The 13,095-nt window shown below is 33.1% G+C and overlaps 2 protein-coding genes across 2 annotated transcripts in view; both read right to left on the bottom strand.

Moving 5' to 3' along the window:
• LOC124538788 (R3H and coiled-coil domain-containing protein 1) overlaps positions 1-5,205 on the bottom strand; it is a 45,800-nt gene extending 40,595 nt beyond the window's left edge. The window contains exons 1-3 of the mRNA XM_047115986.1: positions 4,953-5,205; positions 3,775-3,924; positions 2,963-3,054 (exon numbers count right to left, since the gene is read on the bottom strand). Coding sequence (XP_046971942.1) covers positions 2,963-3,029 — 67 coding nt within the window. The 5' untranslated portion in view covers positions 3,030-3,054; positions 3,775-3,924; positions 4,953-5,205. The remainder of the gene's footprint in view (positions 1-2,962; positions 3,055-3,774; positions 3,925-4,952) is intronic.
• Positions 5,206-6,119: 914 nt separating this feature from the next.
• On the bottom strand, positions 6,120-10,479 carry LOC124538908 (polycomb group RING finger protein 3). The gene is made up of 5 exons (XM_047116165.1): positions 10,251-10,479; positions 9,909-10,061; positions 9,286-9,428; positions 8,261-8,404; positions 6,120-7,899 (listed from the first exon to the last, which is right to left on the bottom strand). Exons 1-5 carry the CDS (start codon positions 10,360-10,362, stop codon positions 7,774-7,776), a joined length of 678 nt encoding a protein of 225 aa, XP_046972121.1. The 5' UTR covers positions 10,363-10,479; the 3' UTR covers positions 6,120-7,773.
• Between the last annotated feature and the right edge of the window lie 2,616 nt (positions 10,480-13,095).

Genomic DNA, 13,095 nt, shown 5'->3' with positions numbered 1-13,095 from the left:
CGGATCGCTACAATATTCTGAAAGAAATAACTCGTACATTTGAAGTTAAAGTAACTAGCTTTCTGCAAGGGAAGTCGGATTGGAATTTATCTCAACACGTTGCTTTCTTGCGTTTTTCCTTCAGAGCCGAACAATTTAGTTATAAGCAGAAATTTAGTACATTTAAAACAATTTCTAAATCCCTGTTAAGTATATACGGCATATTTTTTTTTTTTGGTAAAATAACAGCTATGGCAGACTTTCTTTTGAATCAACTTTTTCATACAGCTTATGGATATTTTAAGGTATCACAGAGCCTGACCCTGACAGTACAGGGGATTAAAAAACGCATGGCAGACGAAGACTAGCTAAGCAACATTGCAATTAAAATTTCTATGATGACCTAAAGTTGTTTGTTTTAAACATCGATGATATTTGATGTCTTAATGTCTTCATATAAACCAGTTATATATTAAAGAAAATATTATATTAAAGAAAAACAGTAACAAATAATTCACGCGGTTCTATTTTCTTTGTTCAAATAAATACATTAAACTCAATTAAAGTTCCTTCAGAACCGAGATGGTTCAGTGGTTAGAACGCGTGCATCTTAACCGATGATTTCGGGTTCAAACCCAGGTAAGCACCGCTGTTTCATGTGCTTAATTTGTCTTTATAATTCATCTCGTGTTCGTTGGTGAAGGAAAACGTCTTGACGAATCCTGTATGTGTCTAATTTCATCGAAATTCTGCCACATGTGCATTCCACCAACCCTTATGTTCCAAACAACAAACAACAGCAGCCTGTAAATTCCCACTGCAGGGCTAAAGGCCTCCTCTCCCTTTGAGGAGAAGGTTTGGAACGTATTCCACCACGCTGTTTCAATGCGGGTTGTTGGAATACAAATGTGGCAGAATTTCTATGAAATTTGTCACATGCAGGTTTCCTCACGATGTTTTCCTTCACCGCTGAGCACGAGATGAATTATAAAGACAAATTAAGCACATAAATCAGCGGTGCTTGCCTGGGTTTGAACTCGCAATCATCGGTTAAGATGCACGCATACTAACCACTGGGCCACCTCGACTCTTCCATATTCCAAGCCTTCTCCTTAATGGAAAAGGAGGCCTTAGCCCAACAGTGGGAAATTTCCAGGCTGTAACTTTAACTTTAAATATTTAAACTCAGACCATGATCATTTTAGCGCAGATATTTATTTAATGGTTACGTGATTGAGAACACGAAACGCAAACCGATCATTCATAATCACAGTCCAATTAGACAGTTTATGTGTGTAATAACAAATATAAATGTTGTTATGTGGAACGAACTAATGTCAACATCGAGCGTTTCATGGATGAGATATCGGAATCCGCAAATATAACCTAGACCAGACACTATTAGATGTGGTTTATATTTCTTACAGGCTCGTGTACACGACCAACAACAACAAAAGCCTGTAAATTTCCCACAGCTGGGCTAAGCCATCTTCTCCCTTTGAGGTTTGGAAAATATTTCACCACGCTGTTCCAATGCGGGTTGGTGGAATACACAACAATACATGTAGCAGAATTTCTATGAAATTAGACACTTGCAGGTTTCCTCACGATGTTTTCCTTCACCGCTGAGCACGAGATAAATTACAAACACAAATTAAGCACATGAATATACAGCGGTACTTGCTTGGATTTTAACCCGCAATCATCGGTTAAGATGCACGCGTTCTAACCACTGGTCCATCTGAGCACAATGTACACGAGCAATGAATACCATTTATCACTAGTTAAGTGATTTGCTTGTCCACTTTTCCGAATTAAATGAAAAGAATCATCTCAAAACACAATGACCTTCAGACATCTCAGTAAAGTATCTGCCTGACACGTGTCTATCGCGAGTACTGAAGCATACGTGCGCAGTTTTGCAAACATATGTGACATTTTTTTTCTATTTGCACTCTTAGTTCGTAATTAGAATTGTTCAACTGTTACTACGAGATCATTTGTAGTTTCGATAACCCTTAATCTCGGCGTATCGTTTTAGATTTACCTATGTTAAGCCCGAGATTTAGACTTAGTTATCCTCGGACATAGGCCACGATGCCATGCTTACAAGTTTATCAGATGTGGTGACGTGAGACAAAGCACATAAAATCTAATTATTTCTTATTTGAGAATGTTTAAATCCCTTATCATGATGATCCAAAAGGTATAACCTTTTGGATCATCATGATAAGGGATTTAATTTATTGTAAATCTGCGCTGGTTCGAAAAGAAGAGGCTGCCGAGAAATACCGCCAAGAAAGTCAGGAATTAAATTTGATAAATTCTTAAGTAAAATATATTATTAAGAATGGTCAAAATGTATGAAGTTTAAACCATTTTTATGATGGCAATATAAGGGTTTTTGTGTTTCTACATTCTCTCCATCAGATCATATAACACAGAAACATAAAGTCGAAAAATTGATCCGTCCTGATGGGTCTACATGGAGAAAAATTGTCCGATGGGCCTGCAGTGGATTCCCATTTGATGGTTTCCAAGATTAGAAACGTCGGTGTTTTTATTATTGGCTAACTCAATATAATTACCTAAGCTGGATATCATTACTCATACATGTATAATTATCGAGAATTCTTTGTAATACATAATATAGCAGAGCTAATAGAAAACTTCATGGAATATGTAAATCTAGTTTTGTTAACTTTTACCTCTACGATTGTTAGTCTACCTAGTCTACGTGTTCTGTAGTGTTACGTGTTGAGTGTTCGTGAGTGTAACATTTAACATGAGATTCTAGAGTGTTAGTCAGCTGGAGTGGAGTGGGCTCAGAGCTCAGAGCTCGGAGTGCGAGTAGGGCGAGTAGGGCGAGTAGGGCGAGTAGGGCGAGTAGGGCGAGTAGGGCGAGTAGGGCGAGTAGGGCGAGTAGGGCGAGTAGGGCGAGTAGGGCGAGTAGGACGAGTAGGGCGGTGGTCGGGGTACTTACTGTGTAGCGCGGCGGCGGGCGGCGCGGGCGCGGCGCGGCGCTCGTGCGCGAGGGGCGTCAGGCCCATGGCTGGGCGCGCGCACGCCTCATCGCTACAAACCACAACAAACTACTATTAAGACAACCCTGTACATCGAGCAGCAACACCCCATTATCTTCCGGCTGAGTTAAGTTCACAGCATTATGAATATGTCTAAAATAAACACGCAGGATTAGCTCCAGGTAGTAAAACTCCTCACGGTTTAACGGTATCGACGATGAGTTTGGAGCGTACAAAGCCGACATTGTATTCGATCATGGAATCAGCTAGCATTGCCCGTTGCGTGATTATAAATCAAAAATATTTAAACACAGGAGCAATTTATTTCGAACCATCTTTTTTGAATGCAATTATCAAGAGATCGATCGTTAAATATCAATACAAATTTGCGAATATTGTAACTTATCGCTGTGATCGGTTTCAGTAATCCATCAAACGAGACAAGAAAGATCCATATGCAGTTTCACATTTATTATATTAGTGAGTGAGTCACGAGTACGCGTCGCGGACATCTTACGTTTAGTAATTGTTGAAATCATTCGCTTGCTCTTAACCCATTTATTGAATGATAGCGCTGATACAGCACTCCTTGAAAATCAGTGATGTCTTTTGATGATGTGCTTGAAATAGAGGCTTTGCATGTTGATGGTAATATCAGATGCACTTAGTACAAAACAATATATACTTTTATATATTATTACGCGCACAGCTTAAGATGGTGTGACTGATATTCTACTCTAGTGATTCAACAGAGCGCTTCTCTAATAGTTACCTTAATAATTTCTCCCGGTAGCAGACAACGGTGCGGCGCTCGTCGCTGACGCCGATCGAGAATGTGGTGAGGTCCGACCGCGAGAGCTGCTCCACGCAGCGGTGGATCAGGAAGCGACGGTAGTTGCTCACCGGCGGAAACACCAGCACACTGACGCACACACAATCATTGCACATACACATACATCACCAAATCAGAGCAAGGATAAATAAATATTTGCACTCACTCATCAGTAGACACAGAGCACTCTTTAACACTTTTAACAGTAAAATATCTGGTCTTTTCGTTTAAGTAAAAAAAAATTATTAAATGTATGGCTATTAAAATCAAAATTGTAAAGTATGACTTTGTAATTCTTTAAGATAAAATATATATTTATTGCAGTACATAAAAATTTATTACTCATTAACAAACATTGTTTTTTTATAGAATAAATCTTAATTAATTACGTAAATTACGAATCTATTTATAAAACTGTGTGTACTTAATGGAACAGACGAAAACAAAATATATTCTTTGATTTAAAAGTATACTCTTGAGATACTTGCTCTGGGATATGAGAAATGATTATTTCTTTCTTACAATAGTAGTCTCTACAAGCAGTGGTGACCACTTACCATTAGATAGTACATTTGCTAATATGTCAACCTAGGATATTCTTACATTCAAACTATACGTAATATAATTATTTATTTATGAATTAATATAAACAAAAAAAATAGACTTCAATTTCGAATCGATTTTTTTTTACCTATGTAATAGTGAACACAATATTATGTTTTGTGCATTATTATTAAAAAAAAAATAACCAATAATAAATATATATTGTTCCACGGTACCTTTGTGCTCGTATTTAAAATAGCTTATAAAAATATTTAAAATGGTTTAGCGACGATATCTTACAAACCGGTGCCGATGATAAATAACAGGTTACAGCTGCACTGTTTTTATACCGAGTACAGTTATTACCGTCCAAGGTGTCGTCTGGACGCTCTATTTGACCGCGTCCTACGTATGTTTGACTCTATAACGAATTCATAACCTTGAACAATTTGTACACAACTATCGCGAAATAATTACAGATATTTCGAAAACTTTAAAATATCGCGTGGTTTAATTAAGCACGCACCTTAAAACAATAAATTAAGCGGATAAATTAACTTATAATTAATGTTTACCTGTCAACTTTTTTTTCGGCTAGAAAACATTTCAAGTCTTCGTTGACATCTTCGACGAAATTATCGTCCGCTTGGTGTAGGAACCTCTCCACCGTTTTGGTCCCCAGTTTGACGGTGAACCGTTCGTTCTAAATAAACGAAAAGTAATTATTAAGTTCACGTGCCAAAAGAAAAACTATCGGTCGTCCATTTTCAGTTTTTCATCACGCTTGTGTTTGACATATGAACAAACAGTCAAACACTAATGAAAAATTGACATTTGATTTTGCACACAATCAAAACTTCTACAGATTATAAACAAACAACTGTCAACGCAATACAGAGTATATATTACTATTTGTAAGTATTTTATTTGTAACAAAGTTCGGAAAATATATATCATAAATTACCGAAATCGATATTTATAAATTGTAAATAAAATTTATTGAAAGATTTAATGTAATGAAAGAGAATGAAGTATTCATTTTTTTTTTATTAATTAAGTAATGTAGTTGTTAGTTTCAGAAAAATTTTAATTATAAAATCTACGACATATTATGACCACTATAATAGGTGGCTATGTAAATATTGTTTTGTAATGTATGTAACGTTACTAAATATTATTTACATGTTTCATTATATACATCTTGATATACTAATATGATAAAACGTTTTTGAACATTTTTGAAATAATTATGAGGAAGTTAGTTTAAAAATAATAATTTTGATCTATCAGATCAATTTATTTTCTATATAATATTTATTGTAAACTTAAATTTGTTAAAAGCAAATTTTAATTATTGAAAACAAACCCCTTATATTGTTATAAATGTTATTTAGTATATGTTTAGTTAGTCTTTTATATGGATAGAAGACAGCATTGTTCAAACTTACTAAAGAACTTAATTTATATTTAAATAACTTTATTACTCTCTAGCTTCTTTCTCACTTAAATGTATATGCATGTGGTGTTTGTCTACACGAAGTTACAAATTGTTAATATGTACATAGCTTTATTATAATTGTAACGTAGATCAAACCATTTGATTTGTAACTTGACGAACCTTAAATAAATAAATAATTTATGCCCATAGCTAGGGTAAGGGTAATATATAAGGGTAAAATATTAATAAATCATATATTTTTGGACACAACTATAAGTCATCAATGTATAAATAAAAAACAGAGAGTAGTCAAATAATATATTTCACATTTAGTTGTTAAAATAATTTGAGTCGATCCATATGTATCATTAATTTAAAATTGTCTAACTGATATATATACAAGTAGGCTTATGTAGTAATAACAAAAAAAATTAAAACAAAACAACAAATTAACTAAAATCTCTCTCAATGAAAATTACTTCAGCCGGATTTAAAGTACAAAATAAAATACACCCTAAATATATGAAACAAAATATTTGTTAAAATATACATTAAAATTCTATGTTTCTTCAAGTATAAAAGTCTACAAATATTAATTTTATTAACTACATTCGTATCATAGACGTATGTCGACGTCCACATTAATAATTATTTACTGTGAAATGCACCATTAGATTACCATTTCATCCATTTCAATATGATGTGTACAACTGCAGAAGTCAATTAATTAAACGATATTTTTTAAGATCATTTGATTCAGAGAATATTAACATTGAATTTACCTTTACAGAAAAGCATTGTACATTTTAATATTAAATAGTTCTTGATGCTTGTAAAAAATTAAAGGCTGCTTAATTAGTAGTAGTTATATTGTTGGTATTATATATTTGTCAAATATAATTAATATGTATGTATAACTGTTACTGGCGGTATTCTCTATTTCCAAAAAATAAACTAGCTATCCTTTTCTACTGTAGCATAAGAAAGATAAAGTATTACTTTTTACTGTCATATTAGTTATGACAGTTGGCTACAGATTTCTATCAAATTAAATTGCATATACTGCACATTGTACACATTTTATGGAATGATCTTCAAATAGTAAGAACAAGTGGACAAATAATATTACCGCAATTTAGCTGCCAACTATAATTTTATTATAGTTTAGTATTATTTTAATGATATTACTTTCCATGTATTACCTAAGTATTTCAATATTTTTTGCATTTCACATGAAATCATATTAAGATAAATTTTTCTGTATTTGTAGTATTTGATGGCTGTAAAATTAGATTTTTTTAGGATCTATTCTAATATATATGTTATTGTGTGCTTAAGTGCAAACACTTTATCCCCAGTGACGATAAATTTTATATACTTTTGTTAGTCCGATATCCCTTAACAAAGCATAAATTATATATTTAATTCGAATGACCTGCTTTTATCTAATGGTTAATAAAATATAACTAAATAAATTCTTAACTTTATGTGAAAAGCATTCAACCGTGTTTGAAGGTAAGAGTACTTCAGTAGTTTCTAAGCAATAGTGATCAGCAAGCATTGGTTTTCTAGAAGGTTTAAGATAATTTAAAATGGTCCAATGGAAAATGTAAATCTTAGTACTTGATCACAACTTCTAGTCCGGACAAGCAACTCTGAATTTTTAGTATTTACTTGCTTTGTATTTAAAATGAGTGAAGGGACACAATGAGGCATCTGGCATGTGACAAAAGCCTTCTTGCCACCAACCTGCACTGGAATATGCTTGATGGAATGTGCTGCACAGAGCTAAGTACAGAGGAGGCAAGCAGTGTTACTGTTTTAACATAAAAATAATTTAAATTAAGTTTAAAGATCTCAAAAACTTCTGTTGACCATTGCGTAAGGGCACACAAATGATATCTGGTAATAATTAGATAGTAGGATATCCGTAGGAATATTAATTTCTAAGAGGTAACCTACAAATCAATCTTAGGCCTATATTGTAATCGAAGCGGTGGATCTCTAAACCTCCATCGGGTGACATAAACAAACTTAAGTGTGTGATCTTTTCCTAGTAACTCGTCGTTGCATAAAATGTCAATCTGTAAAAAAGAAAAATTATATGCTAAGGCAAGTGATATAACAATTTAAAAAATAAAGCCACATAAATTAGACATTAATAACATGTAAACTTAATTTAAATTTTGTAATCTAGAAGTAATACCAAATAAATGATTATTAAAAAATAAAAATATTTTGTTAAGTAGGATAACAATGTCATACATAACTTTTAAATCGCAATCAAAATATTTCTTTATGCAAGTAGGTTCATTAAAGTACTTTTGCACCATTGTTATAGGGTTAATTAATCGGCAAGAGAGGGAGGGAACTCATTAGTCACTCTTTCCAAATCCACCCCTATAATTAATTAAAGATATAAATATAGTGTTAGTGTATACTCACTTCTCTATATTTCTCCATTCCATTCAATGCCTTTTTAGCTACGAATTTTTTAAGATGTGTTATTGTGGCTTGTGCCGAACACCTAATGAAGCTCCTCTTGAGTGTACGTAGCGATGTTGATATGCATTCTAAACACACATTGACCTGCAAAACAAATAAGTGTTGCCGTCATTAATTTTAAAATTACAGATAACTAAATACCACTCGAGAGTCAAGATGGCCCAGTGGTTAGAACGCGTGCATCTTAACCGATGATTGCGGGTTCATACCCAGGCAAGCACCGCTGATTCATGTGCTTAATTTGTCTTTATAATTCATCTCGTGCTCAGCGGTGAAGGAAAACATCGTGAGGAAACCTGCATGTGACAAATTTCATAGAAATTCTGCCACATGTGTATTCCACCAACCCGCATTGGAACAGCGTGGTGGAATATGTTCCAAACCTTCTCCACAAAAGGAGAGGAGGCCTTTAGCCCAGCAGTGGGAATTTACAGGCTGTTGTTGTTTTGTTGTTGTTAAATACCACTGAAATATAAAAAAACCTTTACATTTTACTCAGGAATATATTTAAAATAACAACCAGGCAGTATGCTTGTGTATATGCAAGTGACTTACAACTAATAATAATATTCACAGAAATAGTGTCAAAGTGTATTAAACTATTGTACTAATAAACATAGTCCTTAAAAATTTAAAGAGTTTTGTATATTCCTGTATGGTAATCACTGGAAGCTTCTGTCTGAGTTTGAGTCCATACTTAAACTGTGTCCTTAAAATATACATTCAGCCTATGCTGGCTCCAATGGGGCATCTTGAGAACCACAGCTGTATGATGTACCCATTATACAATAGAGTCCACACTTGTGAAGTCACATAGATTAGCTTAGATTATGAGCATAGAAATGATTTGGTTCCTAATTATTATTATCCATAAGAAAAGGAAAGATTGATATAAAATAATCAGGTTCCTGTCTCATTAGTGTTTATACTTAACCTATTACGATAGTTATTAACAAACTAAGTACCTGTTCATCTTTCCTATGACAATCAGTATTATCTGGTTGCTCAAGTTCATCACCACCTCCGGGTTTATCAACAGCCAATGCTGCATCCTTGGGGCACGGCAGACCCCTTGCTCTATAGAAGTCTCTCTCACGTTTCAATTCATCTGAAATAATGGGATTCATATTTATTCAAATGTGTCTACATTTTAGATATTTTGCTATAGGATATAAATGTACCACAAACTAGCCTAATCACAGAAGGAATAAAGAAAAATAAAGCACTTTAGCATTGAATTTACAATACTAAAGAAAATCACAAATAATCAAGTCATAATTACTAATGTATTAGTTAAAATTGCATTTTGGTTTTTGAGTAACTTATTGGATATAGCCACAATCTTTCTTTTAATACTTTCACAGTCACAATAAATAAGCAAATCATATTATGTCTATAGACTTTCACCAAGCTAGAAAAGTAATATTCAGTGGATATTAAAATTCTTTTTTCAATGGACATATTTTTGTAATAGGATTAAGTAATGACTGTCGACAAATATGTAGTATTGGTATACACTACTTATATTGATACAATATGATACATAACTAGAGAAGTTAAAAATCAGGTAATATTGTTAAGTACGTACTGTCCTGTAGGTCCGGCACCAGTTTATACACAATATCTTGCATGGTCCGGTCGAAGCTGATGTATTGCAGAGGATGGGATTGATGTATGACTATATTGCATGTCGGACAGGTGTTGTTCTCTTCCAGATGTTTCACTAAACAGCTCTTGCAAACTGAAATTGTCAGCGAAAACTTTCGTTTAATCTTAGAATAGGAAATAATTTTGACAAAATTACCTTCGTTGGGGTTAGCCTTTTATTTAGGGTTATATTTGACTTCCTTGTTACAATTCATTGGAGTTTGTGTTTATTCATTAATAAAGTTAATATTGAAGTTTAGTAAACACAAACAAAAATACTAACACGTATGTAGGCACTCGGTGACCGTGGTCGCGTCAATGAAGTATCCGCGGCAAATCTTGCAAGTTATGTGGCTGTTTAGTGTTTTTAACTTTATCCTCCTTTCCATTGTCATTCTAATACAACAACTAAGTAAAAAACATTAATTATAACTAAAAAAATTAATTGAAAACAAAAGAAAACATGAACATAAATTCGAGAGAAAATTACAATCACCAAACTTAATACGACACTGACGTCAAGAACAGATAGAAACAAAATTACAGATAACATAGGGAAAATAAATCAATAAAATTTTGTTTTAACGTTTATAGTAATACTATCATGATAAAATGTTTGTCCCTATATTTTTTACATTACTTATTTTGTCAATAAATGTTCTAAGTTGAATACTTGAAAATGAAAGAAATTTTATTCGAATTATAATCGAATATCGATTTATTCATAAAATGTGATTGTCTCTATCCTCGTGAATGGATATGGTAATTAATGTTGTAAGAGTGAAAAAAATGTTTTATTCATTTATATACAAGTAAACAAGCGTAAAAGTCTTATAAACTACACACATGGAATAGATACTCCGTCCTCTTTCGTTCAGATATACATGAACATATGCTTAAAATTTGTAAGAAAACCTTCGATAATTATTTTGTTTTTATTTTGTTCTTATAATTAACTGCAAATGAATTAAAGAAAGAAGTATGGCGATTGACGTGAGAAATTGGCGGAAATTTGTTTGACTGACGGTACTATAATCTATTTGCTGTTAAATATTTGAAAATATTTCATTACTTTAAGAATAACTCATAGCGAAAAATATTTTTTGTTTACCCGGTTATTTTTCAGAAGGTTAAAATGTAAAAATAAACCATGAAATGCTATCGCTCTCAGCGTCTTGCTACTCGCAAACAAAGATTTAAATCGTTAGATGCGTCCCTGCCGTAAAATGTGTCAACCCTCATATGGGTGAGCTCACTCATTCGCAATCACTGTTGATTTATACGCAGTGACAGTCAGACGTCATCCACCGTAATTAACGCGCTAATTATAATAAAAAAAATCGCAAAATGCCGTCATGTGCCTTTCGAAAGTGCAATCACAACTCAAGAAATACTAATAAAAGCCAGGGTATAACATTTCACTCGTAAGTATTTATATTTATTTAAATATTGAATTTATTTTATTCCGATGTCAGAAAATAGAACGAAATGGAAATAATTGTGCGACAGAGAAAGTAGTATTGCATAATGTATGTAATTAACAGAGATGAAACTATTGTCTCAGTACCATTCTCTTAACTAATATAACTAGATACACGAAACGTCTACGGAAGCGGTTTGGAAAGGGATCATCCATAAATGCAAATTAACAGCGACAATCCTGTGATAGCGTTGGCACATTATGGTTTATAAATATTATATTAAAAAATGTTTTAAATTGCACCGTAGTGTTTTTTGTAATATTAGTCCGTCAAAATATATTTTAGCTCTTAGAAATCTAGTAGCTTAGTAAATGATGGGTGTTTTATTAAAAATGGTTCAGTGGTTCACTCAAGAGTCGCTTATTTGGTACTGGAATAAAATATAAATAATTGAAATTACGTTTTTATTTTTTAGATTTCCGCAAGACACACATTATAAAGAAAAGTGGATAAAGGTAATACAGCGAGACCAGGGAGATGAAACGTGGTTACCTACGAAATTTAGTCGAATTTGTTCTGCACATTTCAAGGAAGATGATTTTTTTTTAACACCACTGGGACGACGAAAAATTAAAATTCATGCTATACCAGCTTTTCATCAGACTTTGCAAGATTTGAGTACTGACCTAAATGAAGAAACTACCCCTAGTTCACCCCTTCATGAAGTATACGTGTCAGACACAGACTCTATTTTTGACTCACCGAGAAAAATTGATCTTAAAAAGAAATTGAAAATTGAAAAAAGCAAAAGAGAAAAATGCAGAAAGGAAATTATTAAGCTGAAGAAGCAAAACAAGTATTTAAAATCCAAAAATGCTGCTTTACGAGAGTTAGTAAAGTCTTTAAAGAACAATAAAAATGAACTTAAATTTAATGAATTGACACAGAAGGCTGATGAAGCAAATAATGATTTCTTATTTTCAATTGCAAAAAAAGGAGAATAAATCCGACGTCTGTGAAAAAATCCTGCGCGATCTCACATTATTATTCACCGGCTGCCAATAAGTGCCTTAGAGTGTTACGACGTTGGTGTCGATATTGTTGCTCTCACTTTTGATGGTTGTTCAGCAAATTAATTTAATAACCACTTTTCCTCAACCGGTGTTCAAAATCGAAAAAGTGGCTGTTGTATTTGATGCATGTCATATGCTCAGACTGGTGAGGAATACTTTCGAATCAAAAAACGTTTTATTTAGTAACGGTGATCGCGTTGCATGGTTGTAGGTCCAATTGCAAAAACATCAAGAGAATGAGGGCTTCAAGTTTGCAAACAAATTGATCGTACGTCATATATCTTTTCGAAACCTAATTATGAAAGTTAACCTAGCAACTATTATTGAGTCGAAGTGTAGCAAAGTCGCTGATCTTATGTGCAGACCTGCTTAATGGAAGTAGTATCAAAGATATTGAAGCTACTGTATAATTTATCGAAATGTTTAAAAATTGATTTGACATCTTAAATTCAAACACCTATAAACAAGGATTTAAACGACCACTTAGTGAAGAAAATGAAACTGAGATAATTAACTTTCTGAATGAAGCATAAGTTTACATAAAGTCGCCTAAAATTTACAACAAAGTGAAAAGAATTAGAGGAAATAGAATAAAATTAACTATCAATAAAACACCCGTCACGAGAGCAAAATG

Source organism: Vanessa cardui, chromosome 21 (genome assembly GCF_905220365.1).
Source record: "Vanessa cardui chromosome 21, ilVanCard2.1, whole genome shotgun sequence".
Lineage (NCBI taxonomy): Eukaryota > Metazoa > Arthropoda > Insecta > Lepidoptera > Nymphalidae > Vanessa > Vanessa cardui.
The sequence above is the reverse complement of the archived record's forward strand: the minus strand, read 5'-3'. Positions and strand labels throughout refer to the sequence as shown.